At 49.5% G+C, this 18472-nt stretch overlaps 1 protein-coding gene across 1 annotated transcript; it reads left to right on the forward strand.

Moving 5' to 3' along the window:
• The first annotated feature begins 263 nt into the window (after positions 1-263).
• On the forward strand, positions 264-18159 carry LOC128779203 (histone-lysine N-methyltransferase PRDM9). Its single transcript, XM_053910878.2, has 9 exons — positions 264-654; positions 910-1023; positions 2070-2116; positions 4138-4294; positions 6959-7039; positions 7239-7510; positions 7921-7988; positions 9172-9365; positions 11450-18159. Exons 1-9 carry the CDS (start codon positions 264-266, stop codon positions 13411-13413), a joined length of 3288 nt encoding a protein of 1095 aa, XP_053766853.2. The 3' UTR covers positions 13414-18159.
• The last annotated feature ends 313 nt before the right edge of the window (positions 18160-18472 follow it).

The raw sequence follows: 18472 nt of genomic DNA on the forward strand, positions 1-18472 counted from the left end.
CCGGCTCCTCCTCCCGCAGCGCACCGCGTCCCCCTCTCTCGGTGCCCTGCCAGCGCAGGAAAGGCGCTCGGCCCTCTCAGCGCTTTCTCCTTCCACAGGCGCCTCGGACTCGGGGCTGGGACGCCATGAAACGCGACGGGGCCCCGCAGGAGCACCCCGAGGGAGAAGCGGGGTGGACGGGGCGGAAGCCTCAGGTGAGCTGTGGGGTCGGCGGGGGGCAGGGCTCCGCAGACGCCCGGCCCTCGGGGTGACCCTCGCTGCGCATGTGCCGGGTGCTGGTGGGAGAGACGGGGCTCCGCGCGGCGGGGCCGGGTCAGGGAAGCGGGGGAAGGCGCAGAGTGCGGGCGGGCGCCCCGGACGCAGCCGGGAGGAACAGCCGCTCGGGACCCGGGACACGGCCGACCCAGAGAGATTCGGGCTTGGTGCTTGCAGCACAAGGACCACCAGGCCCCGCCGGCTCCCTGCACCAGGGGCAAGGCAGGCCCGAACGCACATCACTGAGTTACTGGTGCGTCCACTCTCCTCCCCAGGCCGAAGACGCTTGGAAAGACGCGTCCCTGTACTTCTCTGGGGACGAGTGGGCAGCGCTGGGAGACTGGGAGAAAGGCCGGCGCCGGAACCGGAAGAGGAACTTCGACACGCTCCTCAGCCGAGGTAGTGCACAGGCAGGTGCCGGGCCGGCTCGGGCTCTGGCGGCCCCCTCCCTCCGCCTGCGGCTCACTCCCGAGTGGACGCTGAAGGGGGGATTTGCTCCTTCGGGTCAGAGCAGGGCCGGCGCTGACAGTGCAGCGCCCACAGCGACTGGTTGTAGACTCTCCCATCCCGTGGGAGCCAGTCACACGGGCTTCCTGGAGCTCGTTCCTCCTCCAGGCTCTTTGCTTTCAGTTCAAAGGTCTTGTCTCTTTGCAGGTCTCAGGGCCCCGCGACCCCCTTTCATGTGTCACCGCCCCCGCAGGCCAGCTGCGGAGCTCCAGGAGGAGGACCCTGAGGACTCTGATGAAGAGTGGACTCCCAGGCAGCAAGGTGAGGGGCAGGCGGAACCAGAGCCGCCCTGCCGAGACGGACCTGTTTAGGTCAGGCTGCATCTCGGGACTTAACCAGGGAGCAGGTTCGCTTGTCCAGCGAACAAGCAAGATGCCAAACAGTGTGTCGCACAGTAAGGGGCTATTCGTGTAAACTTTCAAGTGGAACATAATCACATGTATTTATAGATACAGTAATAAGCAGTAAATGTATAAGAACATACAAGTGAATAAGAAATAACCAATTCAGAATAGTCATCGCAAGAGAGGGAGGTAGTCTGGCCGGTGAGGAGAGTTCCAACACCCGGCTGCCCGCGGCCTGCATGGGGACAGACGGACACGGTATTAACCATGGTGATTACGGGAGTTTGGGGGAGGCCCCGGGTAGGGAGGGTTGGTCACTGTATCGTTTCCTGGTGTCGGCCCTGGTGCCATTCTGTCTAGCATCACGAGTGCTCGCTTGGTAGGGCCAGTCCACTTCCATGGGTCTGGGGTTGAAACACAGCTGAAGTCAAGGTCCGATCTTTCACTTGACTGGAATTCTCTGTTTCTGTGGTCAGCAGACTGTGGGTGCTGACCAGAGTCTAATGATTAAGGAAGGGCGGGGACGGCCAGTATGTGCCCAGGTGGGAGGGGACCAGAGAAAGGAGGCGAGGTGGCCGTGGTGCCGTAGCCCGGACAAGGCCAGTTTGAATGAAGAAAGCAGGACGGAGGAAGGGTTGTGTTAAAGACAGGGAGTTTCTGTGCAGTCACTTTTACTACATTTTTGTCAGGAGAGGCCCATTTATTTCTAATAAATGTAATAGATGCTGTATGAACATAGGATGAAGTGTGGATGACACTCTGTCTATTTTCTTTATCTTTCTAATGAAATTAGTTGATGGCTCCAACAGAAGCCTAAGCCTTATGATACCTCAGAAAACCTTTTCTAATCACCCTTGGATTGTTCTTGGACTATTCTCATTCAGAATTCTGTGTCCTTAATAAGAACCTCCAGATTTTGGAAACATTTACCAACCAAAACACTGATTTCTCACCATCTTTCAGTGAAACCTTGGGTGACCTTCAGAAGGGAACGGAGTAAGCACCAGAAGGTGAGTATTTCCCAAATCCTGTTGACAAGAAAATTTTCCTCATAGATAGAAATGCAGGTAGGAGTAGGAAAATGCAGAAAGTACCCTGGGAACTTCTGCCTTCCTTTCCTGGTCTGTTCAACACATTGTCCAACATTATCCTTTTTTAAAGATTTTTTTAATTGATTTGTTTAGAGAGGGGAATGGAGGCAGAAAGAAGGAGAGAAACATGTGCGAAAGAAACATGAATAGGTTGCCTCTTGCACGTCGCCAACTGGGGGGCCTGGTCCGCAACCCAGGCATGTGCCCTGACGGGGAATGGAACTGGTGACCTTTCAGTCTGCAGGCAGCGCTCGATCCACTGAGCCACACCAGCCAGGGCTCATCATCAGCTTAACAGTTAACAACGACAGCAACAATAGTAACTGCCAGTTGTTTCATTCTCACAATGTTTCAGACTTTAAACATTCTACGTGAATAAATTCACTTACATTACAACAACCTGAGGAGGTAGGTACTATAACTGTCACCATTTACGATGAGGAAAGTGAGCTTTCAGAGATACAGAAATGTTTGACTATATGTCTAAGATCACGGTATCAGGTAATGCAATCTAATCCATAGTGTCTTCTCTAAACCACTTACACACTCATTACAACGCTCATGGTTTTGCCCTGGCCAGCATGACCAGTTGGGTGTCTTCTTGCAAAGCGAAAGATCACCGGTTTGATTCCTGGTCAGGGCACATGCCTGGGTTGTGGGCCAGGTTCCCGGTTGGGGGGCATGTGAAAGGTGACTGATCGATGTTTCTCTCTCACATCAATGTTTCTCTCCCTCTCTTTCTCCCTCCCTTCCCCTCTCTCAAGAAGATAAAATCTTTTTTAAAAACTAGAAAAATAAACTCTCATAGTTTCTAGAGTTTACATTGTCTTATCCATATGTCATTACATCATTCATCTGACTGATGGTTTCAACCGAAGTTCTTTTCTGCTCCAGTGAGAGGTGCACTGAGACCCTCTGAGTAAGGAAAGCGTATGATATGTAGGCAGTTTGTACAGTGTATGCCCAGATGAAGAAGAATGTAAAATGTCCAGGATCACAGCCTCCCACTCTAATCAAAGAAAGCATCTCCTACCCCTGAGGAGCTTCAGGTTTGGTGATTGAGAAACAACAAATAATAACATGACTTGAGGACTTCACATAGGTTACACACTCTTCAACAGAAACTCATCCGTCGGGAACTGATTTCAAATGCCGTTTCTTGTAAGGTGAAGTAACAGCTTCTTTCTCTGAATTCTAATGAGGCCACTCTCATCCTATTTAGAATTGTTTGTTCAGCCTGCCTACCTCTGCACCGTGAGCTCTTTGAGAGGCTAGTCCATACCTGAGACTTCTCAGAAGTCACAGGCCCAGATCAGGGCCCCCAAATGTTTGCCGAATGAATGATTTCACAATTACAAATTAAACTAGAAGATGATCAATGAACACGGAAGGTAATTTCTGTGAGATTTGAAATATGGAGAGAGCTGAGGGGTAAATTGATGGCAGGACTGTAACCTCACATTCATACTGTATCACACAATTCACAGAACGCTTCACTGAACATTATTTCATGTTTACTATAACATTAAAAATTAGCTTGTTTTATAGATCATGAAACTGAAGACAACTAGCTACTGATACAGCCTTATCCAAACAGAATTGGTGGGAACCAGCTAATCTAAGTACAAATATTCTTTCCAAGGTATTGCAGATTTTACCACCATTTTATTTACTGCCTAGATGTTTCTGCCAACGATTTCTCTATTCTCTTCCCAATATCCTTCACTCTCAATATCACAGAGACAGTTGAAAGAAAAGAGCCATAAGGCAAGGGTTCTAATCTTGGGTTCACTACCCGCATTGGCCCTGTCCCCTCTAATATTCATACTCCCTAGGTATTTCCAAGGGTTGAAGTTTTAAAGACATGCATGTAAAATGTATCATAGGCCTTAAAAAATTAAATACATGCTATCTTTTAATATGTGACTCTTATATTGAAGGCAACATCCAGGGTGCCGTTAAGCAATGAGTACAGTTTGAAGGAATTGTCAGGAACAGCAAATTTGATAACTGCAAGTGACTCAGAGCAGGCCCAGAATCCAGCGTCCCCTCCTGGAGAAGCGTGTGCCTTTGGACAGCACACTAGACAAAAATCAGGTAAGAGAACATAGTTTGGAAACATTAGTTCCTCTCCGTCCTACAGAAGGGCTGATAACTATGGCCTGGGTCTGGGGGGCGGGCTTCGGATGGACTCGGATTCAAGCTGGGCTGAGCTGAGGCTGAAGTTAGCACTGGAGCTGTGGGCAAATCCTGTAAATGCTCTGAGCTCCTGAATGCTAATGTGTAGAGTGAAGAGAAGGAGACATCGCTCGTGTATTGTTTGAAAGGTTAAGTTAAATTTTTTTTTAATTATATTTTATTGATTATGCTAATACAGTTGTCCCCCCAATTTTTCCCCTTTTGCCCCCCTCCACCCAGCATCCCCCACTCCAGCAGGCAATCCCCACACCATTGTTCATGTTGATGAATCATGCATATAGGTTCTTTGGCTACTCCATTTTCTATACTGTAGCCTACATTCCCGTGACTGTTCTGGAACTACCTTTTTTTTTTTAAAAAATATATGTATTGATTATGCTATTACGGTTGTCCCATTCCCCCTCCACTCCACTCCATCCTGCCCACCCCCATCCCTCCCACATTCCCCCCCCATAGTTCATGTCCATGGGTCATACTTATAAGTTCTTTGGCTTCTACATTTCCTACACTATTTTTGCCCTCCCCCTGTCTATTTTCCACCTATCATCTATGCTACCTATTCTCTGTACCTTTACCCCCCTCTCCCCTTCCCACTCCCTTATTGACAACCCTCATGTTCTAGTTGTTTGCCTAGTTTGCTCTCGTTTTTGTTTTATGTGTGGTCGTTAATAACTGTGAGTTTGCTGTCATTTTTACTGTTCCTATTTTTGATCTTCTTTTTCTTAGGTAACTCCCTTTAACATTTCATATAATAAGGGCTTGGTGATGATGAGCTTCTTTAACTTGACCTTATCTGAGAAGCACTTTATCTTCCCTTCCATTCTAAATGATAGCTTTGCTGGATATAGTAATCTTGAATGTAGGTCCTTGCGTTTAATCTTGGGTAATGTAATTATGATGTGCCTTGTTGTGTTCCTCCTTGGGTCCAGCTTCTTTGGGACTCTCTGAGCTTCCTGGACTTCCCGGAAGTCTATTTCCTTTGCCAGACTGGGGAAGTTCTCCATTATTTGTTCAAATAAGTTTTCAATTTTTTGTTCTTCCTCTTCTCCTTCTGGCACCCCTATAATTCGGATGTTGGAATGTTTCAAGGTGTCCTGGAGGTTCCTAAGCCTCTCCTCATTTTTCCAAGTTCTTGTTTCTTCATTCTTTTCTGGTTGGATGTTTGTTTCTTCCTTCTGGTCCACACCATTGATTTGAGTCCCAGTTTCCTTCGCATCACTATTGGTTCCCTGTACATTTTCCTTTGTTTCTCTTGGCATAGCCTTCATTTTTTCATCTACTTTTCGAACAAATTCAACCAATTCTGTGAGCATCCTGATTAACAATGTTTTGAAGTGTGCATCTAATAGGTTGGCTATCTCTTCCTCGCTTAGTTGTATTTTTTCTGGAGCTTTGAAGTGTTCTGTCATTTGAGCCATTTTTTGTTTGTTTGTTTGTTTGTCTTGGCACGTCTGTTACTTTAAGGGGCGGAGCCTTAGGTGTTCACGGGGCGGGGTAATGCTGGTCGCTGTGCTGTGACGCTGTACGTGGGGGAGGGGCCGAGTGGGAGCAATGGCGCCCGCCTCACTCTCCTCCGGATTTCAATCTCTCACTCCCATACCCACAATCAAACTGGGCCCCTCTGGTGCTGGTTCCCGAGTGGCTGGGCCTGTGCACACTCTAGGCCCCTGTGGGTCTCTCCAACAACCTCTCCTGTGAGGTTGGGAGTCTCTCCTGCTGCCGCCCCAACCCCCAGGGGCGCTTTCAGTCAGAGGTTTGAGGCTTTATTTCCCGGAGCTGGAGCCCTGGGTTGCGCGGTCTGCTTCGCTGCCCACCATTCAACCGGTTTATCTGTGTGCGAATGTGGGGACGTGGGGTGCTACCCGCCACTCTGCCTGCCCCACTCTCCGCCACTCTGAGTCCGGCCCTCTGGGTTTATCTGTGCAAATGTGGGGCCGCAGGGTCTGCTAGTGCTCGGACTGCCTGCGCCATTCGTCCCACACTCCGCCAGTCTCAGTCCCGCCACAGCCACTTGAGTCCTCCACCCCGGTGCCCGTCTGCGCCCCTCCTACCAGTCTGGATGAATGTTTATTTTCTATTTCCTTGGTGTTGGTCCCCCTTGCTGTTCGATTCTCTCTCAGTTCTGGTTGTGCGAGGAGTCGCAGTGTGTCTACCTACGCCGCCATCTTGGTTCCTCTCTAAGTTAAATTTAAAATAATCGATACACGCAAGATGTCCAACAAATGCATCTGTGATAATAGCAACCACACTTTATTGGTGTTGGGTGCCCAGGCCTTTACTCAAGGCCTAACGCATAATGTGCACTCCATGAATACTTTATGAATGGTTACAGGTTGGCAAGTTACACCTGGTAATGGGAAGATCTAGAAACTAAAACTGAAGCAGTCATCTCTAGTTAATGTGGAGTCTTAGTCTTCTGAACCAATAGTTAACAGTAAAATGCCAGAATATGCAAAAGGACGGGTAATAATTTGATGGGAGGAGATTGTGTGTTATATGACAAAATGGGAACTAACACTCCACACCCCACCAACCTCGCTCACCTGGCCTTCTCCAACTTAGAACTCAGGAGAAAGGAGATTGAAGTGAAGATGTACAGCCTACAAGAAGAGATCGGCGAGCCCCAGGATGATGACTACCTCTGTAAGTGACCCTCACTGAGAAGCGTGTTATAATACAGTAATTTCATCCAGTCCTTTGGTCCCCAAATCATTCCCTCCCTCTAGTGACCTGGAGTACAGCATTGAGTCTCAGTGATGTCAGTGCTGGATGCCCTCTGAAGCTCTTTGTGTCCAGGAACATGCGCTGTACCTTTCCTAACCCCTGTTGCTCTCGCCTCCAGATTGTGAGAAGTGTCAGAACTTCTTCATCGACAGCTGTGCTGTGCATGGGCCCCCTGCATTTGTAAAGGACAGTGCAGTGGACAAGGGGCATCCCAACCGCTCGGCCCTCACCCTGCCCCCTGGGTTGAGAATCGGGCCATCGGGCATCCCTGAGGCTGGGCTTGGAGTGTGGAATGAGGCAGCTGATTTGCCAGTGGGTCTGCACTTTGGCCCTTATGAAGGACACATCACAGAAGATGAAGAGGCAGCCAAGAGCAGATACTCCTGGCTGGTGAGAAGTATTTGCCTCTTCCACTGTCCTCTGGCTTCCCACATTCCTTCTGAGGCCTGGAGGGACCTCACCTCCTACATGCTAGACATGGAGGGACAACATGGTTAGCTGTGTGTACTGAAGGGACTTCACATGAACACAGAGCTCCTGTTTAAGGATCAGAGCGTAAGTGGGAGCAAAGTGGTGCAGACACAAAGGAGTGGCTCCTCCCTTGTGGGGCTCCTGCTCTGATTGGACAGCCAGACTCAGATGTGTAGATGATGAGTAAGGAAAATATCGTGTGGTCACAACTGGCAGTGGAATCCCCATGCAGGCTGCAAGAGCTTTGATGACAGTAGAGTAAAATAATTCTGACTATTACCTCCACATGAAAAAAATAAAAGGTCTTTAACTTCTTTTCTGAAATGCAGATCACCAAAGGGAGAAACTGCTATGGGTATGTGGATGGAAAGGACAAATCCTGGGCCAACTGGATGAGGTGAGGTCAACGGGTCTCTGGGTGCCAGAGGGGACACTCATTCCCCCACAAGCCCATATGTCTCTCCCTCTCATCATGCCTCGCTCAGCGGTCTCCCTTAATCCTTTTTCCTCTTTTTCTCCATACAGTATTCTTTCATTTCAGGGGACATTTAGGAAAAAAGTACAGCATATGTCCTCAAAATGTAAAGCTCTCTGCTAGACACAGTCTGGGCACTGGAAAGGACCTTGAAGAGCCTAGATTCACCAGGGACACTGGATTACACTTTAATGTATCAAATGAGCATTAATTAAGCACTCACTATATTCCAGGTTAGATGAAGGAATACATTACTTGAACAGGTCACACAACCCATGTCCTTATGGAGGACTTCTTGCAGACAGACATAAAACATTGCTTTTAGAAACATTTAAGTATAATTTCCAAGAAGTGCACAGTGTCAAGATAGCACAAACCAAGGACGGCCTAAACCTGGGAGGGCAGCAAACCGGCCCAGCCTCACTTCTAACTAGAGCTGGTCTCTGAGGCCTGCAGAGGAGTGGTCACGGGCCCCTTTCCTGAGAGGGGCTCTCTTTTATCATGGATAACAGAATGGGAATCAACTACTATTGTTCTGTTTTATTCTACTAAGACAAAAAGACCTCTAATTTTCTATGGTATCCTTGGGAAGGCAAGTGAATGGTACCCTAAATAAAGTGTAGGGGGGCTGGAGAAAGGCCTCTCAAGAGAAAACACGTGGGCTGAGTACTGAATAATTAGTGAGCTAATTTAGAAGCAGGCCCTAGATCAAGCACCAGGTTCTGTGGTGTGAGACAACTTGATTTAGAGTTTGGAGAAGCCAGAGAGCACTGGATATTATGGCCAGTCAGGGTGCAGGTTAAGTCTGGAACTGGGTTTTACATAATGGTATTAGGCAGCATTAGCACTGCAAGCAGGACTTGGAGGTAGGAGTTCACATGACACGCTGACAGACGCTCAGACGCTGAACAGAAGGTCCCCAGGGGCAGTAGGGGCTGTGAGCAACACCAGAGCCTGAGGGCCGAAAGAGTCAGTGAGGAGCTGGACATGGACTTTGCTTTGCTGGAGGGGACAGTGCGGTGTGGCAGGTGGTCCGGGAAGGGCTTTTCAGGTAGTGGGAATGCATTGCTGTGCTTTTCTTTCCCTTCATCTGCCTCAATCCCAGGTATGTGAACTGCGCCCGGGATGATGAAGAGCAGAACCTGGTGGCCTTTCAATACCACAGGCAGATTTTCTACCGAACATGCCGGGTCGTCAGGCCGGGCTGTGAGCTGCTGGTCTGGTGCGGGGACGAGTATGGCCAGGAGCTGGGCAGCAAGTGGGGCAGCAAGTGGAAGAGAGAGCTCGTAGCCGGGAGAGGTGGGCACCATTGTTCTTCAAAACAGAAAGAGAAGAGAGAATTCTCCATAGAAATATTCCTGATCCAACTCCTAAGTAGAGTAAAATCCAATCTAAAGTCAGTAAAGTTTCAAATCAGATGCTTCAGAAATTCACAATTCATTCATATGCCTTTGACTCTTAGGCAAAATTTTTGTTTTTTATTTTTAAAGTATTTCATGCGCAAAATATACAGCTGCATATAGTGCTGAAAGGCTGAGAGGCAAAAAAAAAAAAAAAAGTTCTCAAGCACTAACCAGCTCTCTCACCAAGGCAGTTTTTCTGATACTTATAGCTGTTTCTTCTTAAATGTCCTCCATACTTCTAAATAAAACGTTTTTGTTTATAGGCATTCATCATTTTTTAAAGATCTTGCCCTGGCTGGGGTGGCTCAGTGGATTCAGCACCGGCCTGGGAACCAAAGGGTCGCCAGTTAGATTCCCGTTTGGGGCACATGCCTGGGTTGTGGGCCAGGTCCCCAGTAGGGGGCGTGTGACAGGCAACCACACATTGATGTTTCTCTCCCTCTCCCTCTCTCCCCCCATTTTCTGAAAATAAATCTTTTTTTAGAGTGGAAAGGAGGGAGAAAAAGATCAGTGTGCAAGGGAAGCATTAATCGGTTGTCTGGCACGCCCCAGCTACCCACAACCCTGGCATGTGCCCTGACGAAATCGAACTTGTAGCCTTTCAGTTTGTGGGACAACACCCAACCCACCGAGCCACACCCTTCAGGCAGGGCACATTCGTCCGTCATTTCAGTGAATCGTCAGGTGAGATCCTACTCTGGCGCACAGGGTCCTGGGACCAGGAAGTACAGCTTAACATGAGGACGAGAATCACTGCTCTGGAGGGGCTGACGGTGGAGGAGGGAAACCCAGGCACACGTGTTTGCATGTACATAACACTGCACAGCGGTTAGTGCTTTGAAGAAAACATCCACGACGAGAGCCTAGGGATCAGTGTGAGGGGAGGTGCGGTGTGGCAGGTGGTCCCAGAAGGGCTCTCTAGGGAGATAACATTTACAACAATACCTGCGGGCAGAGGGAGCAGCTAGTGCAGGGAAGAAAAGAGGTGGGGTCACTCGGGTCTCAGCACAGAGGGTAAGAACGGAGATCAGACAGATGCTCCGCAGCCCGGAAATGCGGCGCCAATGATCCAAGTTGAGACACTGGGGGCTCTCCTGAGTGAAAGCGCGCAGTCGTCAGCTGCAGAGTGCTGTGTTCTCTGTTCTGATTGGGCTTTGTTAATTTGTAGAAAATAAACTCCACGGGGGAATCCCCTCAGAGATTGTTTCATCTCCAAGTGAGAGAGCGTGGCAGTGGGTCAGAGAGGAACAGGAGTCGGGCGTGGAAGAAGTGTGGTCGGAGAAATATTTTGAAACGACTTCTCGGTGTATTTGAAATGGGCTAACACCGAATGAAATGAAGCATAAATGTCTGGTGTGAGGCTTGAGGAAGGATTTTTTTTTTTAAGATTTTATTTATTTATTTTTAGAGGGGAAGAGGGAGAAAGAGGGAAACATCAATGTGTGGTTGCCTCTCGCATGCCCCCTACTGGGGACCTGGCCCACAACCTAGGCATGTGCCCTGACTGGGAGTCAAACTTGCGACTCTTTGCTTCGCAGGCTGGCACTCAACCCACTGAGCCACACAAGCAAGGTCAGGGAGGACATTTTATTTTACTGTTTAGGAAAACAGAGAAGCAATTCCTAGTTGGGGCCTGCGGTTTGCTCTTTAACACGACTTAGAAGATACGTATAGAAGGGAAAGGTCACTGCAGTCCCATCCACACAGAGGAGTGAAATGGCCTCTCGTGCTCCTTGAAAGCCCCTAGTCTGGGCAATATTAGAACAGACCCTCCTGATGGGGGCTTTCTGGATTTCTGAAGAAGGTGCACTGCACAAAACTAAAAAGGAAAATAGGCTGCGAGTGGACACTTTGTGGGAGACGGAGCTTGCGTTGTCACCACAGTAAGAAAGACTCATGGGGCAGGTCTCACCAGCAGCCAAGTCGTGCAGCCCAGGCATTCTCGTCAACATATGCCCTGACCAAACCTTTCTCTTTCAGCGGAACCAAAGCCAGAGATCCACCCATGTCCCTCCTGCCCTCTGGCCTTCTCCAGTCAGAAGTTCCTCAGCCAGCACATGGAACTCAATCATCCCTGTCAGAGTCTCTCAGGAACATCTGCAAGAAAACACCTCCAAGTAGAGGAACCCTGCCCAGAGGATCAGAATCAGCAGCACCGACATACTAATACACACAGCTGGAATGATAAAGCTGAAGGTCAAGAAGTCAAAGAAACGTCCAAACCTTTGCTTAAAAGGATCAGTCAGAGGAGAATCTCAAGACCCTTTTTCCAACCTTCCACAGAATGGATGAGGAGCTCCAGCGAGCATGAGAGAATGATGGAGGAAGAGCCCCGTAGAGGCCAGAAAGAGAGACCAGAGGACACAGGCAAGTTGTTTGTGAAAGTAGGAATGTCAAGAACTGTAACGATCGAGCATGGAGGGTGTTCGCAAAGCTTCAGTGATGGGTCACATCTCATTAGAGGCCAGAGGACACACTCAGGGGAGAAGCCCCATGTTTGCAGGGAATGTGGCCGAGGCTTTACCTGGAAGTCACATCTCATCAAACATCAGAGGACACACTCAGGGGAGAAGCCCTATGTTTGCAGGGAGTGTGGGAGAGGCTTTACACGGCAGTCACATCTCATCACACACCAGAGGACACACTCAGGGGAGAAGCCCTATGTCTGCAGGGAGTGTGGGCGAGGCTTTACACGGAAGTCAGTTCTCATCAGACACCAGAGGACACACTCAGGGGAGAAGCCCTATGTCTGCAGGGAGTGTGGGAGAGGCTTTACCTGGAAGTCAAATCTCATCACACATCAGAGGACACACTCAGGGGAGAAGCCCTATGTTTGCAGGGAGTGTGGGCGAGGCTTTACACGGAAGTCAGTTCTCATCAGACACCAGAGGACACACTCAGGGGAGAAGCCCTATGTCTGCAGGGAGTGTGGGCGAGGCTTTACCTGGAAGTCAAATCTCATCACACACCAGAGGACACACTCAGGGGAGAAGCCCTATGTTTGCAGGGAGTGCAGGCGAGGCTTTACACGCAAGTCAAATCTCATCACACACCAGAGGACACACTCAGGGAAGAAGCCCTATGTCTGCAGGGAATGTGGGCGAGGCTTTACCTGGAAGTCAAATCTCATCACACACCAGAGGACACACTCAGGGGAGAAGCCCTATGTTTGCAGGGAGTGCGGGCGAGGCTTTACACGCAAGTCAAATCTCATCACACACCAGGGGACACACTCAGGGGAGAAGCCCTATGTCTGCAGGGAGTGTGGGCGAGGCTTTACACAGCAGTCATATCTCATCACACACCAGGGGACACACTCAGGGGAGAAGCCCTATGTTTGCAGGGAGTGTGGGCGAGGCTTGACATACAAATCAGTTCTCATCACACACCAAAGGACACACTCAGGGGAGAAGCCCTATGTTTGCAGGGAGTGCGGGCGAGGCTTTACACGCAAGTCAAATCTCATCACACACCAGGGGACACACTCAGGGGAGAAGCCCTATGTCTGCAGGGAGTGTGGGCGAGGCTTTACACAGAAGTCATATCTCATCACACACCAGGGGACACACTCAGGGGAGAAGCCCTATGTTTGTAGGGAGTGTGGGCGAGGCTTTACACGAAAGTCAGTTCTCATAAGACACGAGAGGATACACTCAGGGGAGAAGCCCTATGTTTGCAGGGAGTGTGGGCGAGGCTTTACATACAAATCAGTTCTCATCACACACCAAAGGACACACTCAGGGGAGAAGCCCTATGTTTGCAGGGAGTGTGGGAGAGGCTTTACACGAAAGTCAGTTCTCATAAGACACGAGAGGATACACTCAGGGGAGAAGCCCTATGTTTGCAGGGAGTGTGGGAGAGGCTTTACACGTAAGTCACATCTCATCACACACCAGGGGACACACTCAGGGGAGAAGGCCTATGTTTGCAGGTGGACTGAGTGAGTCATTAGCAGTAAGTTGCATATCAATAGCCATAGGAAGTCTACGGCCCCTTACTATCCCCAAGATTGTAATTAGTACAGAAGTAACTGGTTAAACAAACCCTCCAGTTTCATGACAAAAGACGAGATGGACAAACAGTTCCATAGTGATATGGGGATGTCAGCACCAATCTCATTCATAGTTTTTGATGTCCTATTCTAACAAGTTTTGTCTCCATACAAATATGAAGCCCACATCCCTCACTCCCCTCACCACTGAAAGCAGAGAGTTTGGGAAGAGTCACAAAGAACTCATACTCTCAGCTACAGAAATTCAACTCCTGCAAATGCATAAGTCTTTAGTCAATCTACTTTGGTTACTGCCCAGAGAGCTAGAGGGATTTGAGACAGACTCACCAGGGAAGGGAATTCCCCAGACTCCTGGGAAGGGGGCCTTTTCTCCTAATCATCCCCCTACCCTCCTCACTTGGCTTCTCTGGGCTCTTCTCCGGTTTCCTACAACATCTGAAGCCTCAGAGGTGATTGGTAGGGAGGAACATACACTTGTGCACAGATGTGAGCCTGGCTCAGTCTGGGCACCTGGTCTTCCTCACTCTCCTTGCTGCCCCTTCAGGGTCAGCGTTTCCTGGTTGGTGCACAGCATACAGATTCCATATCAGTCTGTAGTGGGTGTGAGTCTCAGCTCTGTCTTCTCCAGCTGTGTGATGTAAGGCAAGATTCTCAGCTTCTCTCTGCCTGCTTCCTAGTCTGTACAGTGGAAATGGGAACTCCAGCCTTTCGGGTTGACATTCAAAGTTGAGTCAGTACAGAGAATCGCTGAGATCACAAGTCCTGCTGAACAGCCTTCAGTGCCCATGTCTCCCGGGTCTTTAGTGCTGGACAGAGGAAGATAAGGACAGTGTAGGGGTCTGTAGACAAATTCAGACTTTGAGCAGACCCCACTGCTTTCCTCACATAGACTCAGCGGCCCTGAGGTGGGGGATGCACTTCCCTCCGGGTCACCACCCTCCCACTGAGCCCACGCACCCTCAGAGCCTCCTCAACACAGGCAGGTGCTACTGCGTGATCTGTGAAGCAAGACCCTTGCCCACCCCCTGCTGAGGACTGACACTGGGAAGAGCATGTCCCTGCACTGGTGTGTTAGGTGGGATAGATGGTAAGCCAGGGCAGGGAGGCCGAGGAAGACATGTCTCCCACTAACTCAGCAGTCCTGAGCCTGGTCCAGTTCTATTGCCAGATGTTCCAGCGTCACAAGAAACACCATGCTAACACGCTGAGATTCTAGGTATCGTTTCCACTATTTGGCAAAGGCTTTCAAACTATTCATCCCAAGGCCTAGAAGATGGGAGGGCGTCCACAGCGCTCAAGGGAAGGACCCAGAAAACAAACTTGGCTAATCGCTTTCCTCTGGCCACTATCTGCTTTACGAGAGGGTCCCCAGTGCTTACAGAAAGAGCCCTTAGGTAACTGGGTAACTGCCTCAACTTTAACTCTCATGTATCTGCTTTACAAGATGACCAACGGGGGTCTGAAGCGAGATAAGGATTCAGGCTAACAGACCCCCCACACACATACCTAGGTGTGGGTAGGCACGGCCCCTGTGGAGGCTGGCCCCGCTTTTACCCACCAGTCAATATGTGATTTCTTTGCCCCCATCCCACCAAATACATGAGTCTTCAGGACGAAGGACCTGGTGCTCTTGCCTTTCACCCCCACCTCGGCAAGGCCTGTCCTCGTCCATGAGAGCGTATCACGAACACACCCTGCTTGCACGCTAGTACACTTGCTGATCTGTGATCCTTTACTGCATCGGCAAGAAGAACCGAGTTTCTCCTGTGGCAGGTGCGCCCCATCTGCGTATGGCGTTCATGAAGCCCACACATGGCAGCTTCTGTGATGCACTTTCCTCGTACCTGGGCCCCACAGGGCTTCATGCACCACTGACACCATCTCGAAATTAGTACTTACTGCATCTTTAAGCTTTTGTTTGTGAAGTGAAGTCTGATGGGATAATGGACATGCACAATGGTGGTCATTCCTGGCCACCCATTCCTAGATGATGTCCACAATGGTCCAAGAGCACAAAATTCCCGTGAACCCAATGGCTGGGAGTCCAGCAAGACTCAGGGTGAGAACAGGGTAAACATCCCCATCTGCATAATCATAGCGAGGGTGCTAACAGCTCCCAGAGGTCACACTTTTCTTAGAACCAGAGCCGAGTTCAATACAGAGAGATGGCGAACAATCAGTGAGGACCCCATCACACCCTCTCCTGCATGAGGGAGACCTAAGCACAACCCACCCTGTTCCTGCTGGGGTGGGTTCCCCAAAGGAGGACACCCAAGTCCCATGACCTGGACGATGACCTTTCTGTCCTCCCAGTGCCAGGCTTGTGAAGAGTGTCTACATGAACTGTGTGGATTCCAGTAATAGCCACTATTATTTTCTTTTATGCTTTTTTAAAGGAAGGTGTGTGTCTTGGGTTTTGTTTCCCTTCCCTGTTTCTCCCCCCACCAGCACAGCCCAGAGAGAACACCATAAACTCAATATTCTGTGGCTTTCAGCATGGGCATGGGAGAGGGGCAGAGTCCTGGTGTGACGCTGGCAGAGGGGCCGCACTGCAAAAGGCATTCACCTGAGGTGAACCTGGGCCCAGGCGAGCAGGACCAGGCCCCATGGCAGGAGCCTGGGGAGGCAACAGGAGCCTCTGCACCAGGGCTCGGGCTTTCCTGGGGGGCTCTCTTGGGGCCCTGGCACCCTCTCTCGCCTGGAGAGTGCCCATGCCATCCCTTGATCCCCCGAAGGACACCTGTAGACCTCGGGGAGTGGTCCTCTGCCTCCCCAGAGCTCGGACCCCGAGGCCAGGGTGCACGACACTCACCTAACTTGCGGGAAACGTGTGGGCTCCTACAGTTCAGGCCTCCCCACTGTGAAGATCCCCCTGTCTTTCCATCCATAAGGGGATCCCCCCTTAGGGATGGAGAAACAGAGGAGCATCCAGGAGATGGCTTATTCAGAGACTTGGCTAGCTCATTTCAGGGCAGGCCTGGGGCCAGGTATGTGCAGGGACCCTCGTTCCAGAAGCCTCCCCAGAGGCAATGCCTCCCTTCTCCAGGGCAATGCCCCCCACTCCTGAGTCATCATCACAGGGTCACTGTGACTGTGTTCATAGAACTGTATGTGGGGTAGCTTTGCTCACAGATACCCCATTCTGCCAGGGATAAAAATAAGTCTACCAAGACATGATCTGCTGGGGGAGGAAAAGTGGTTTATCTATCAAAGGGGAAGGGTAAGAGCCTTTTCCTCAATGGGCTTTTATTGGGTTCAATTTGCACAGGAATATAGGTAAAGCTCATCAGTCATTGTCAGGCAGTCAGGATCAAACAATAGATAACATACAAAGAACTTTGAGGGCTTATTCTCAGTCAGGGTCAGTAGCTAAAGGGCTGTAAAACTTTGGGAAACAAACTCATCTCATGCTTGGACCCTTATGAGAAACCTGAGGGCATTCTTAGCAAAGCAGGTCACAGGGTTTTGTGTATTCTCTCTTAGGCCTGATCAGGCCACCAGGGAACCACCCTTTCCAGCACAGGGTTGCACCGCCCTCTGTCATTGTTTCAGGCTTCAGTCAGGCAGGGGAAGTAAGGCAGCCAAGAGATTAGGAGACTTCTTGCAGACAGAATGAGCGCTCAGTCTATGTCAAAGCTGAGGGGCGAGGGTCCATCCCCCTTTTTCTATAGCCCCCCAAGTCCTTCCCTGAGGACCTCTTCCTGACCATGCCTGTCTTAGGTCATCCCTCCCTTGAGGAATCTTACCCGTCATTGGCTAACTGGTCAGGCTCAGGGCCAAGCAGGGTAAAGTAAATAGGGCAGGGGCTGTGCCCCTGCCAGGGAGATAAGCTTTGTCTCCTTAATGGCTCATGGTCCCAAGGTCTTTCATTCAGCCTTAGCCATAGGGGTTTACAGCTTCTGAAACTAGGCAGGGTGCTTCCTGCCACGTCCAGTTCCAGTACGGTCAACCGTGTTGTTTGACAAAGTCCAGACATGGGGGATATGTCTTCAAAGAAGCGTATCCTGGCCTGGAGGACGTGGCATTACTTGGGATTTGCGTGTGATTTTGTTCTTTCTCTTTAATGGAATCTGCATTTTTACTGGTTTAATCATCTGGAACCTCCTGGAAATGATCACCACTCTTAGAATTTACCAGCAGCTGACACAAACAGGATATAATCAGACCAATACGTTTCTAGTCAACAAGCCCCTCCTTTACCTTAAATAAGAATATATATCAATTAGACAGCCATAGAAATAAGAAAAGCTGGTTAGCTATTAGGTATACAGAAACAGTTACTATGAAGCTAAAGTTTATAGTACACAGAGAAACATTTTAGACAGAAAAGATAGATAGCTAAGTTAGATATCACAAAAGCCTTATTGCCTCTGCTCAATCTACTGTATACTTTTGCCCTATGAACAATTTCTGAAAATGTCTAATCGTCTGATTTATAACTCTCCTAGTTAAAATAATCTTTGTTCACTATAACTGAATCTATGGAAACTTTGGTCAAAACAATCTTTGTTTAATATACTTAAATCCATGGAAACTTTCGTACTTTTCCTGGTTACCTTTGTATTGATGTTTCTGCTTAACTGATCATGTTATGCACTTGCAAATGTTAATCTATGCCAAAAAGGAAAATATAAAAATCCATTTGTGCTTGCAATAAACGGAACAGAGCTTCACTGTCCTCTGAGGCGTGATGTCGTCTGTCTCCCATGGCTGACGCCTCATAGCACCTTCGGGACCCCCTGGACTCTGCTGCGGCTGGACCGCGGCAGCTTCCCAACAAATGCATGCTTTCCCTACTGTCCAGAGGACCACACATTTTTCTGGAGACCACATTTCCAAGCATGTCTCCCACCCACATAAAGGCAGAGTGCAAAAGGGTAGAACCAGGGACTGCCGGCCAAGATGGAGTATAGGGAACTGTTCCACGTGGGGGAAATGTAGCCCAGCTCCCACTCGGAAAAGCCAGTGGGAATGAGGTCCGGCAGGCAGGA

Source organism: Desmodus rotundus, chromosome 9 (genome assembly GCF_022682495.2).
Source record: "Desmodus rotundus isolate HL8 chromosome 9, HLdesRot8A.1, whole genome shotgun sequence".
Lineage (NCBI taxonomy): Eukaryota > Metazoa > Chordata > Mammalia > Chiroptera > Phyllostomidae > Desmodus > Desmodus rotundus.

Bases quoted from the DNA above. Each gene is read 5' to 3' on its own strand.
- LOC128779203 (XM_053910878.2), top strand. From the start codon at position 264: ATGTGCCGGGTGCTGGTGGGAGAGACGGGGCTCCGCGCGGCGGGGCCG. The intron at 7,511-7,920 runs GTGAGAAGTATT...TCTGAAATGCAG, and splicing joins AGAGCAGATACTCCTGGCTG to ATCACCAAAGGGAGAAACTG. The intron at 9,366-11,449 runs GTGGGCACCATT...TTTCTCTTTCAG, and splicing joins AGAGCTCGTAGCCGGGAGAG to CGGAACCAAAGCCAGAGATC.